Below are 13,318 nucleotides of genomic sequence, written 5' to 3'. Positions count from 1 at the left end.
CATCCCCCTTCCTGCCTGGCTGAGTGACCTTCTGGCACCTGGTCTGCCTGGCATCACAGTCCACTCCACCACAAGAAGGTCTTCACTATAAGACCCCAGCCAGACCCATTTCCAGAGGGCGTAGGGGACTACAGTGAAGGTGGGCTCCCCAGCAAGCAGGGACAGCTGAGTGGACTGAGGGCACCGAGCATGGATGATGAGGCCCACGGAGTCCTTGGCTCGCCAATCCTGTGCTCTGGCTGAGAAGACTGAGCCACATTCGTACTGAAGGTTCCCCCTCCTCCAGAGGAGGAGTGAGGGCAAAAAGTGGCGGTGGCAGTAGGCATAACCCTGACATGGATGCACAGTGACCCTCCAGCCACCCCCATCCCCAGCCAAGTGGCTCTGACTTCACAGCTGATAACGAGGGACTTGCTGCATTTTGCCAATGCAGTTACCCTGTGCCGCCCTGGGAAGCGGAGGCCAACAGGGAGCAAGGGCAGGCCTGAGGGACCCGGGACAGCCCAGCCAGAGGACATGAAGGCCTTCAAGGCTGGCCTATGGAAGACTGTGCCCCTGTTGGGCAGAGCCTGGTCACTAGTTTTCCTTAGATGTCCCAGAGAAGCCTAGAGGACCAACACATTCCCACTGACAGGAGTCGGGGCTGGGGAGCAGAGGTGGCGGGTGTTTGGGGGAGGCCTGACACTGAGACCCCACCTAAAACTGAGCACAACCAGGGAACGTGGCCTGCCATTTGGGCCTGGACATGATAAAGAAGTGTGTACAGAGTTGTGTGTGCCACAGACACCCAAGGGTCCTAGAGGCCCGCAAAGTAAGGGTCCTCAACACTGGGAAGCCTGACCTCGCCTTGCTCCCCTGAGACCCCACAGGCAGATCCCAAGGCAGTTTGTTTAAAGAAAAAACAGAGAAGGGAAGAAAATGTGATGGGCGTGCTGGTTTTAGACTTGCCTGTACAAGTATAGTAAGCTAACAATTGTCTTTTCCCCCCGGAATAAACAAGAAAATCTGTATCTTCAAGTATATTTTGCTCTGTGGATGCTGAGATGATTGTTCTTGAGTCACTGTGTCAGAGCAGAACTTTGAGATCTTCTCTTTGTCCTCTGAATGCAAAGCTTGCAGATGAGTATGTGCCTTTGCAAGTATTTCTCATTTATCCTATTCAGCGTTATATAGGCCTTTATGATCCGAAGATTTCAAAAAGTATTTTATCAGTTCTCTTAATATCCTTCCCTCTTATTTTGTTGTTGTTCTCCCTTTGTGCAAATCTTATTAGATACATATCATACCTCCTGAATTGTCTGTATCTCCTAACTTTTCTCTCATATTTTAATCTTTTTGAATGCCCTTGACTCTTTACTTCAGCTTTTGAACTTTCTATTTTATGCATCATATCTTTAATTTCATAAAATCTCTTTCTTGTTCTCTCATTCTTCCTAGCAACCTGTTCCTGGGTTCATAAATGTATTTTCCCAAACATTCTGGGAATATTACTATTTAAAAAGTTCTTTTCTATTTTCTAAATTATCTCTGTTTCTTCTGGAGTCAGTTTTCTAATTGTGTTTTCCATCTTGGTCCATCTTTTTCATGTCATAATTTTTTTAATGTCTGGTAATCCTTGGCTGTCCTTTCATATTTTTAGATGAAGGAAGAGTTTACTTAATTAAACTGTTGCCTCAGTTTCCCCTCCTCTGGAATAGTACTGCTCCCATTAGAGCTTCCATGGGGACAACACAGCCAACAGTGCTCTATTTGTCAGCTGGCTATCTGCTATAGGACTGGAAAGGGCACTGACACCAACTAGAAGCCTTGCTCTGTGCTCAGTGGGACTGAAATCACATTCTCTGTTCCCAACCACATCCCATTGTGGTGCTGATTAGTGTGGCAAAGGGAGTCACTCTAGTGCCAGTGATGGTTTATTGACAGAAACTAATCTTCTTATCCTGACCAGTATCACTTGAGAAGTCTCCCTCTTTAGGCAAATATGAGCAGGTGGTCAGCAGAGAGAGCCAGCTAAGAGGGTGGAGGAAGCTGCAGAGCAGCATGTAATGTTCCAGGGAAGAAGGTGGGGGTTGGGGGTAAGAGTAAGCACCTGTGTCATATAAATATGCATATGTTTATAAAAGGAATTACTGGAATGATCAACCAGAAACTAACAAAAATGACTACCCATGGAGGATGCAGTGGGTGAAATAGGTCCACGTTTCTGAATAAATATTTTTGTACAGATTGCCCTTCCTTTTGAAGTATGTCCATAAGGACACAACTAATGAATTATCACAAAGTGATCACAACTGGGTGGGCACCTCCCTGGTCAAGAAATAAAACTGTCCCTGCACTCTAGAAGCCTCTGCTTGTGACTCGCCCCTCCTCCCTACTACCTTGACTTTTAACAGCACAGATTAGGTTTGCCCACTTTCAAAGTTGTAGTAAATGGAATCCTAAGTATATAATCTTCTCTGTCTGGCTTGTCGCTCAACATTCTATGTGTGAGACTCATCCATGATGTGGTGTGTGGCTGCAGTTCTAGTTACTATATGATTATTATCATAGTTTCTTTATCCGCTCTCCTGGATTTGATGGATTTAAGTTATTCCATGTTTAAGAGTTAGTTATAAGTAATGCTTCTTCGAACATCCCTGCACAATCTTTTAGTGACATGTGCCTGCATTTCTGGGGGTGCCGTCTAGGTGTGCTACTGCTGGGTGAGTTTTTGCTCAGTGTTAATGGATGCTGCTGACCAGTTTTCCAAAGTAGTTGCACCGATTTCTCTTCCTATCAGAGGGATATGAGAATTGCATATTCCCATCCTCACCAAGATGTGGGATTTTCAGTCTTGTTTTTTGTAACCATTCTATTAGGTGTGTCATGGTTTCCAATTGTGGTTTTGATTGCATTTCTCCAATGTCTACTGAGCTTCAGCACCTTTTCTGATATTTATGTATCATTCATGTTCTGTTAAGAGCCTGATAAAGTCTCTTGCCTATGGTTCCACTGGGTTTGTTGTTGTTGTTGTTGTTATTATTATTATTATTATTATTATTATTGATTTGTCAGAGTTCATATGTTTTAGATATAAGTTCTTCATTAGATACCGTATATGTATTATGACTATTTATCCAATAGATGAATGATGCCTTTAACGCGAAACAATTTTTAATGTGAATGTGGTACCGTTTATCTTTTCTATTGTGACTAGTGTGCTTTTTATCTTTTTTAAAGAAATCTTCTCTTACTCCAAGAATATGGTGATATCCTATATTATTTTCTATAAGTGTTATTTCACCTTTCATATGTAGATCTAAAATCTGCTAAGTTAAGATCCAAAAAATTCACCAGTATGATGTTTGCATATATCATGAGAGTGTCAGACTTTGGGATTTTTTCCCCCCCAATTTGGAGATTCCATCAACCCAACATCACTTGTTAAAAAGCCATTGTTCTCCTCTGCTCTGAAATGCCACCTTTGCAATAAATCAAGCGTTCATATACAGGTTCAATTCTGGACTCTATTCTGTTCTAATGATACATTTGTCAACCGTGCACCAGCCCTATGCTCTTTAACTATTGTATTCTTATAAGTTTTGAATACTTTGATCATCATCTTCAATTGTTCTTGGCTATTCTTGGCCTGTCACATTTCTGTGTAAACATTCAAACCAACTTGTCAGTACCCTCTAGACGTTCTGGAACTGCACTTGAACCGGAATGCATGGCCGCTAACTTTACAGATCAATTTAGAGAAAACTGGTACCTGCACAACAGTGCATCTCCTATCCATGAGCATGACTTACCCCCTCACTGACTCAATCTTTTATAACTTCAGTTTTCAGGCCTAGGTCTTGGATGTATTTTGTTAATTTATTCCTAGGTATTTCCTGCTTTTTATTCTATTATAAATAGTACTAATTTTTAAATTTTAATTTGTTGTTAGAATATAGAAATTTATTTTTGTATAGTGATATGATACCCAGAAACTTAATAATTCTAATGATTTATTTGTATATTCCATTGGATTTTCTATGTACACAAGTATATCATCTTTAAATGAGAGTTTCATATTTTCCCTGTCTGATTCTTAAATTTTTGTTCTTTTCCTTGTCTTATTTCACTAGGATGGCTAGGACGGCTAGAACCTCTACTACAATGTCGAAGAGAAGTGGTAATAGCAGGCATTCTCACTGTGGAGGAAGTGCTCTCAAAATGTCCACATTATACATGATGTTCGTTATAGATTTTGGGGGGAAATACCCATTATTACATTTAGAAAGTTCTTTTAGTCTGAGTTCAATAAGGCTTTTCATCATAAATAGATTTTTGTCAAATATTTTTTCTGGATCAAAAGAGACGATTATATAAAATTTTCTTCTTTATCCAGTTAATATGCTGAATTACAATAATAGATTTTTAAAAGTTAACTCAACCTTGTATTTCTAGAAAAAATTGAAATTTATTGTGAAATTTATTGTGTATATTAAATCCAGTTAATATAGCACTGGATTTGATTTGCCGTATTTGTTTGAGATTTTGTAACTGTATTCATGAGAGACTGGCCTGTAATTTTATTCTTAAAATGTCCTTAGTTTTTGGTTCCAATGTTAGCAGGAATTTGTATATGATTGGTATTATTCTTCCTCAGAAATTAGGAAGAATTCTTAGGTAAAGTTATAAGGTCTAGGAGTTTACTTTGGAGGAAGGCTTTTTAGAATCAACTTGTCAATACCCTCTAAATTGAAATGATTGCTTTTAAATGTTAAATCAACTTTGCATTCGTTGTTATATGTAGTAGCTTCAGTTAATGTAACACTGGATTTGAATTCAGTAAATTTGAATTTGAATTACAAATTCAATATTTTTAATTGATTTGAGACCATTCAGATTTTCTATTTTTTCTCAGATTTCATTTTTCAAGGAATTTTTATCTTTCACTAAACTGGAAAATTTATTGACACAAAGCTGTTCAAAATAAGATAAAATCTTATTATCTTTTTTAAATAAAATTTGTAATGATGTCCCTTTTACATTCATGATTTTAGTAAATTTGTATTTTCTTTCTTTCCTGTTTAAAATTAGTATTGTTCAGGGCTATTCTGTTTTAATCTATGTTTTGATTTTAAATAAATCAAAGCAAATTTGAAGCCCAAATTATTTTCTCTATTGTATTGTTTTTCATTTTAACTTTCCTTTATAATTTCTTTCCTTCATTTTTTGTTGAATTTAGTGTTGTTCTTTCTCAAATTTGTTGAGATAGATGTTTCTATGATTGATTTTTCAGTCTTTTTTAAAAAAAATAAATGCTCTTAAGCCTATAAACACTAATCTAATCATTGTGTTAGCTCTATCTACAAGTTTTGATATGTCATATTGTCATCATTCAGTTTAAAAATATATTCAATTTCTACTGTTATTTCTTCTTTGAACCATGGATTATTTATGAGTATATTGTTTAATTTCTAGAAATTCATAATTTTTCAAGTTATCTTTCTTTTCCAGTTTGGTCATGGTCAGGGAATATATTCTGTGTGGTTTTGATCTTTTATGCTTTGTTGAGATTTTCCTATGACCCAGCATAGTCTATATGGGTCTATTTTCATGTGTACTCGTAAAGACTGGGCATTCTCAAGTTGTCTGGTGTAGTATCCTACATACACCAATTAGGTCCGGTTGTTTAATTCAAATCTTTTGTTTCCTTACTGATTTTCTTATCTGTTGTTCTTTCCATTACTAAGAAAAATACATTAAAATATTCAACCATGATTGTAGACTTGTTAACTTCTTCTTTTAGATCTGTCAGTTTTACATAGTTTAAATTTTTATGTGAAATCTCTAAACTGTCGATGGTTGAGAACTTATTCAAATTTGTATTTTAAACACCAGGGACAACAAACAACTCTGAAACCCAGCCTCAGGTCCTATCTGGTCCCTGGGCTGCCAGCCCCAGACTCTGCCCATTTTGACCACCTGTCCTTTTGATCTTCGCTATTTCCCCGGAGGATTTGGCTTCCTCTGGGAAATAGCAGAGGCCCTGGTGGTTTTTGAGAGCCAGGGGTGACTGGCACTGACCCCAGCCTGACACCCTTCCCTGGCTGGGGCCAAGGCTGCCAGGACCTGCCTCTCCAAACCCATCAGGGGCGAGGCTCACCTTGCATCCCCGAAGGCCCAAAGTCCTGCCGTGTGAGGAAGATAGCATGATCATGGTATTCGTCATGGCTTGTGTCTGGCTTCTGCTGGAGGTAGGCCCAGCGGCAGACGTTCTCCAGGCTCTGGGAGGGGTTCCCAATCTCGATAAGGCTTGTGGACTGCAGGGGCAGGAGAGACACCGAAGAGTTAGCATCCAGCTGGAGGTTGAGCTGCCTGGTGTGTTGACACAGCCCATCCACTAGAGATCTAGCCCGGGTGGCACGAAGGCCACTCCCCGGTCCCTCTCAAGACCCGGTTCCTACTTGGCTCTATTCTTGGCTCTTCAGTCATACGTAAAGTCACTGCACAGTTTTCAGGTGAGATGTGGAAGCAAAGCTCTGAGGTCATCTAAGGCCTCTAATAACCCATTCAGCCCATCCCATTTTCAGGGGTCCCCATGTTCTGTCAGGCACTGGACAGGAGGCAAATGCCACATAGGCCTCACCCCAAAGAGCTCTCAGTTCAGGCAATGCACAAATAAATCCCAACATGGCGTGTGAGCCCAGAGAAATGGAGAGAACTCTATGTTTTCATCCTGTTTGAAGAAATTTTCAGAAAACAACACAACAGAGAAAAAAAACTCCAGCAGAAACAGCAAGGGGACCACAAAAAGCACAGGAGCGTAGAACTGACCCCTCAGGAGCCATGGAGAGGACCAGTCGTACACCACTTTGTATGGTGACATATAACCGATAGCCAAGGCTGGCCATGCTCTGCACTGTGGTGCTGGCATTCAGGCCTCACAACCACCCTGAGAGGAGGGAAACTGAGGCTGGGAGAAGCCAAGTAAAGCCCCCTAGGTCACACGGCTAGAGAGCAGAGTAGAGATCTGAACCCAGGAAACCTGAAACCAAAGTCTATATTCAGCCCCTTGCTCTAAACTGCCTCTCTAAATAAAACATGCACGAAGCATCTCAAAAGGAAGGCTCCTGCGAGTGGCACGCGTCCCTTTCTCTCTCACTCCTCACACCGGTCACTTCAGTTTCAACTTCCACCACATATTCCCACCACTAACGCAGTTCCCTCTGAGGGAAGAGTCCTGGGCACCATCTTTTCCTCTTTAAAGACACACCTCTTTAAGCAGGGATACACATTCCTCAGTAGACGTGTGTAAGCGTTGTTTCTTTTCTCCCATAAATCTATCCATCAAGCATAGCCAAACATCTCTCTTTGTGTGAATAAGCAGCAAAGAGTAGGTCTAGGATATTGTTAGTAAGCCAGGATGTCCCACAAAGAAGGAGAATGATTCAAGGCCAGAGAGGACTGGTCATTTCCAGGAATCTTGTGTGTTATCCCAGCCCATGATCTACACAATGGCAGACCAGTCCCAAGTCACAAGTGCAGAGCCAACTGCTGCTGGGGAGATAAGATTAATTGTTATTAAAAAAAAAAATAGATTGAGTCCTAATGAAGTAAGTCATAGACTGGAGTGAGGGGTCTGGTGATCATGACCTGTTAAATACGGGCACAGAGAGGATAGCCCAGCAAAAGCTGGAGAAAGGGAAGGGAGGTATACCTCTTGCCCCTGTCCCACCACCGTGATTGAAGGAAGCACATACCAGCTCTGGCCAACAAGCTGTGAACCAAAGTGATGTGTCTCTTCCTGGTTGGAGCATTTACTTGCCTCCATGAAACACCCCCCAGAAATTTCTCCTCTCTGGCAGGTGAACCAAAAATGTTGAGATGATGGCTCCTCTGCCACCTAGGCTCTGAGTGACACCTAGAGACCAGAGTCCTCTGCCAACTCATGTGGAACACATAGCATGAGCAGGAAATAAATTTTTGTTGTGAGCTGCTGGGACGTGGAGCTTGTTTGTTTCTCAGCATGACCTCGCCCACCAGGCTGATGTGAGAGGGGCTGAGGAGGGGAAAGGCATCTGCATCACGCCCAAGCCAGACCCCTACAGGTCAGGCGGGTGGTAGCTACTTCCAGAGGTCATAGCTTAAGAAGTCACAGGTCTGAAGGAGGGCCCAAGAGAAAGGATCTCCTTTCTAGGGAATGAGCTTCAGGTGGAATGAGAAGGAAGGGACTCTTATGGGTGGATTGGATTAGATGCTAGAGTTTGGGGTCTTGTGGTTATACCCCATTGAACTCGAGATTGCCAGCCCAAGTCCAAATCAGAGGATCATCACAAAGGCCACTAATGACCACTTCACATAGGCTGCAGAGCCCCCTAGAGTGCCACCCTCTCTCCTCCGTAAGGCCTGGGGTCCAGCTCAGCAGCCTTGCTAGGTCCCCTCAAGTGAAAGGGGTTTTGTCTCCTCCAAGGCCGTGTCTCTCAGCCCAAATATCAGGTTATTCTCCACGATGGCTCTGCCCACCCTCAGGGTTCTAAGTTCCCAAGTTCCCTGTGTTTGGACAATTCTAGCCTGATCCCCTCTAATGCGCTGGTGGCCACAGTTACTTCTGCCTTTGCTCTCTGGCATCAGCAGCCCAGCCCCCTCTGTTAAACACACCTCTATTGACCATGGCCTCAGGGTGAGACAGTTCCAGCCCAGCCAGTCTACACTATGCATCTTCCTGGTGCCATGAATGGGCCAAGGAGCTGGAAGGGTGTAGGACGGTGAGCCTGGAGCTGCTGCCCCTGCCACCCGCCCCCCACAGGTGGGAACCTTGTCCGAGGAAGATGACAAAACAGAACCCCAGGTGAGAGAGTTGACTCTGGTGTCCTCATACAAGTGCCTGGTTCACCCAGGACTGAGGCCAGCCTACCAATAGGTCTGTTTGTTATCCATTGCTACATAACAAGTTATTCCAAATGTGTTTTCTGTGAGAGAGGAATCTGAAAGCAGCTGAGATAGGTGCCTCTGGCTCCAGGCCAGTCATGAGATGGCCAGCTGAGGACAGAGGCCCTGACCTCATCTGCAGGCTCCCCTGGGGGGACCAATTCCCACTCACATAGCTGCTGACAGGACTCAGGTCCTCGTGGGCTGCTGGACTAAGGGATCCTTGCCATACCACACAGACCCTTCCCCACACTGCGGCTTGTTTCCCCCAGGATGAGTGACCAAGAGACCGAAGAGAGTGCACATCTAAGACAGAAGCCACAGTCTGTTTGTAACTGAATCTGGGTCCGGCCCACACTTGAGGGGAGTGTACATGAGTACCGGGAAGCCAGGTCACTGGGGACCACCTGCTGCAGATTTGCGTCTCATTTATGTGTGTCTAGTAATTTCTCCTTGTGAAAGTTGATTTGAGTTGTGTTACTGGCATTTGCAGCTGAGAGAGTCCTAAACTTCCTTCATGTCCTCCGCTAGGTGGACCATGGGAAACCTAGTCCAGGGCACTGGCTGGTAGACGAAAACTGGGGCTGCTCTCCGAGGAACAGTTGTTACATCCCACACCCCCCTGGCCATGTCTTTGAGGAGTCAAGAGTCCAGTCACAGAGAACTCCTGTGTCAGGGCCATAGCGATAGAGCCAAAGGCAGGAGCCAGGATGACAAAGGGGGAGAAGGAGCAGGCTGGGGACAGGGGACCAAGCATTCAGCGGGTGAGCTTGTGGAAAGTGCTAGGAGGATGTTGTAAATCCAAATGCCTTCAGGGCCAAGGTGGGCAATATAAATCAGTGAGGCAGGCTGGTTGAAAGAAAAATAATTCTTTGATTTGGCCAGTTTAGAAGGGGTGAGGACAGAGCAATATGTTCTATGATGGTCAAGAAAGCGGGGGCGATAGGGAGTGGCGAGGACTGTAGCAAACCAAGGAGCTCACGCCCACCCAAGGGGGCAATGACAGCGCCCCTACTGCTGGCACACAAGAACAGACTGGATTTCTTGGGCCAATCTTTAAATCTGGCTTTTACAAAGAAGCCTACCTCCTAGTAAATGTTGGCTCAAATTAAAATAACTTGCATGCACAAAACAAAACACATTCCCCTGGCTACCAGATTGAGATCCTTCGTATAAAAGTCCCCAGGAGGACAGCCCCTCCTCACATCTTTCCAGACTGGACTGACGCTGGCCAGCCCCTCCCCCTCCCAGACGCTGGGCTCCCCAGGTCCAGCCCAGGTTTCCAGTGCCTCTCAGCAGCCAAAGTGATCTCACTGCTGTGGCAGGATAATTTATTGAGATATCGATTTGTGTTTTGTTCTTGCCTTGTCTTTCCCTTGCCTATTCCAAGAAGGCAGCCTGCCACTTATGTTCTCCAGCCCACGGGGGTTTGTGCTGCAGGGCTCAGAGCAGAAACCATCTGGGACCCCCTCCCAGATTTTGGATTCTGAAGAGACTCTCGGAGGAGAGAGTTAGAGAGAAGGGCTTGGTGGGGCCGCACCAGGCATACTAGCCTTGAGGAGGCAGATCTCAGAAATAAATGGCCACCGAGCAGCGGGCCCTGGGAGCCTACAGCCTGGACGGATGGACGGGGGACATCCTGAGAGGTCGAGGAGGAGGATGATGTCAGCATTCAGGCATCAAGATGTGGAGCTGCTTTTACTTCTTATTTCTCTGCCCACCTCCCAACCTTCTCAAGGTCCTGGCCCAGCTCAGATGGGCACGAGGAAACAAGGGCCTCATCCTTTCTGGGTCTGGAGCGTTCAGGGGGCTGTGGGGGCCTGGGGCCATTCTGTGACCTGACCTCAACCTTGAGCCCCATGGCAGGCACAGGGCCCGTGTGCATTTCAGAAAGAGTTTTCTGGGTCAACAAGAAGGGAGTGGAGACGGTGGGGAGGGACGGTGGCCACTGAGATGGACGGTGTAATGTCAGCAGAGTCAGGACCCAAGATGGAAGGAGATAAGAAAGGGAGGTGACTGGGCTGGCAAGTGGGGAGGACGCAGGTTTCTGGCAACAGGGCCTATGCAGGAGGCATGGGGAAGGGACTGAAAACCTGAAGGGAAAGTGTGGGGTCTGCAGCGCCCAGGGACACAGTCGAGGGATGGCCTTTTCAGGCCCAGCTTGCTCGCTTGAGAAGAGCTGGGCAGTTTTGTTTGAGGGACCTCTCCCACTTCTTGGGGTGCAGCTGGGAGTGATTAGTCCAGGTGCTCTGCCTGCCCCTGCCAGGGCCAGCCTAGGACCCAAGTTAGGTTGGCGGAACAGAGGTTCAAAAGGACAGAAAACTGGCTGAAGCAGGTTTGCTTAGCCTGGTGGCAGCCCCCAAAACAAACACCCACGAGCTCCTGCCTCCTACACCCCAGGCCCCACCTCCTGATCACTGACTCAGCCTTCTCTTGTGCCTTGAAGGCCCCTCACAGACAGCGATGTCCAGGCAGAGACACCAGCACACGGGGCAGGCCTGGGGCCCAGGACGAAGGTCTAAGCCATGGGACCTGCCCAGACCCGGCCTCCTCCCCCACTTCCTGCGGCCATACAGTGCTCAGATGGGCCCCTCTCTGGGGCACCCTAGGCCCTGCCATTCCACGTTCTTGCCATGTACCACAGAGTGTGAGCTGTGGTCCCCTCCGAGAGAGCAGACGAGACTTGTTCTGTCCTTCAGAAGTGACAGAGAGAGGCTGAGAGCGATGCCTGTGTCAATTAAGAAAAATTCTCACACCCAGCTTCCTGTGGTACCTGGGATCTCCCAGTCTGAGGGCTTGTCTCCCGCCTGCCTGTTTGTCTAGGAAAGTGGCTGTAGGACTCTACCTGTTCCCACCATGCTGGAGTGGGGACCATGAGAGAACTCAGCAAGGGGGTGACTGCAGAGCCACCCCACCTTGGACCTCACAGACCACCAGTCTTCCCCCAAAGGGAGCCATGCTCAGCTGTCCAGAGCGAACTGCAGTGGATGGAGCATGTCCACACCCTGGGCTGGGTGGCAGCTGTGGGGCTCATGTTTGTGCCGATTGGCGGGCTCTGGGTTTGTACGGTCTAATTTAAACCTCACAACTGCCCTAAGACATAGGTGCTGTCATTGTCCTGTTTTCTGGATGAGGAGCCACATCTCAGACAACTGAAATAACTTGCCCCAAATCCCACCACTAGAAAGGAGTGGAGGTGACCCACCTCCCCTACTCAGAAGGATGGGAGAGGCAGGGCCACCAGGTGGCGCTGCTACCCAGAAACGGTGGTGCCAGGGCTGCAGCTCTGAGCCCTGCCCGCACCAGGCAGGGAGGACTTCGGAGGCTGGCTGACAGACTCTGGGGTCCCCCTCTGAATAAGTCAATTAAGACCTGCCCCAAGAGTTCTGTTGCCATCACCACTCTCTGACATTTCCACTGTTTGCTCTTGAATGAGCCGAATTATTTATGCTCTTTCCTCCTTCAGTCCAGGAGACCTGAGGCCACCGTCCCCAAGGGATCCCCACAGACCCCAAGCCCATCCAACAGCTCGCCAGGGTACCAGATGGTGACAGGTGGGGCTCCCCTGGGCAGCACGAGGGCCTAGAGCCGTGGGATCCGACACTTGCTCATCCGTTATCTGCTCTGCGTTCTTGGACAGGTTCCTTCTCTGTCCCCAGCTCCTCATCTGCAAAATGGGCACAGCTGCAGTGAAAAGCCAAGAGCAGAGACTTCTGATCTTAACAGTCAACACCTACTGATATTCCTTGTCCTATCGCTGTCGTGACCATGATGATAAAGATGAGAGATGACTCAAGTCCCTGTGGTGCCCTCAAAGGCATTGCCTGGAGCTCTGGGGGCTCATGTCCCAGAGGGTTTGGCTTCAGTCCACGAAAGCCTTCTCAACTGCCCTAGCCCCAGGGTGGTCCTGCCTTGGACCACTTTCCCGAGCATGCAGGAAAGAGGACAGCAGGCACAGAGCCCAGGCCTGCGAAAAGACAAGCGCACTTCTCTACCTCTGCACTGCTGACATCTGGGGCCACTTACTTCTCTGCTGTGGGGACTGACCTCTGTGCCCCAGCCCCTACCTGTTAGATGCCATTAGTATCTCCCTGGGGGATGGCAAAGTTGCCCTCCTTGGGGACTGGCTGGCATGGGGAACCCTTGAGGGGAGCAAGGGCAAGGAGCCTGGAGCTCGTGCTCCCCAGCCTCTGGTGTATGTATCCGGCTCCTCCTTCCCAAAGCCAAGTGACTCATGACTAAGTGATCCTGGCAGGCCACTGGCCTCTTGGAGCCAAGGTCCTCATTGTCAGTTGGGGGTGATGCTGTGATTGCCCCACAGAGCTGTAGTGATGGAGAAGGGAGTGACGTCACCTACGGGGCGACAGACAGGGCCTGACCCCAAGTGCGTACAACAGATGGGTATCATAGGAAC

General features: G+C 46.8%; 1 protein-coding gene across 1 annotated transcript in view; it reads right to left on the bottom strand.

The window, feature by feature from the left end:
• Positions 1–13,318, bottom strand: part of ADAMTS2 (ADAM metallopeptidase with thrombospondin type 1 motif 2) — a gene marked incomplete at its 5' end in the record, with an annotated part of 202,720 nt that overhangs the window by 39,635 nt on the left and 149,767 nt on the right. Inside the window, one exon of the mRNA XM_006923365.3 lies at positions 6,140–6,296. Within this exon, the coding sequence (XP_006923427.1) occupies positions 6,140–6,296 (157 nt within the window). The remainder of the gene's footprint in view (positions 1–6,139; positions 6,297–13,318) is intronic.

The sequence above is a fragment of the Pteropus alecto genome, unplaced genomic scaffold, assembly GCF_000325575.1.
Source record: "Pteropus alecto unplaced genomic scaffold, ASM32557v1 scaffold78, whole genome shotgun sequence".
NCBI classification, from domain to species: Eukaryota; Metazoa; Chordata; class Mammalia; order Chiroptera; family Pteropodidae; genus Pteropus; species Pteropus alecto.
The sequence above is the reverse complement of the archived record's forward strand: the minus strand, read 5'-3'. Positions and strand labels throughout refer to the sequence as shown.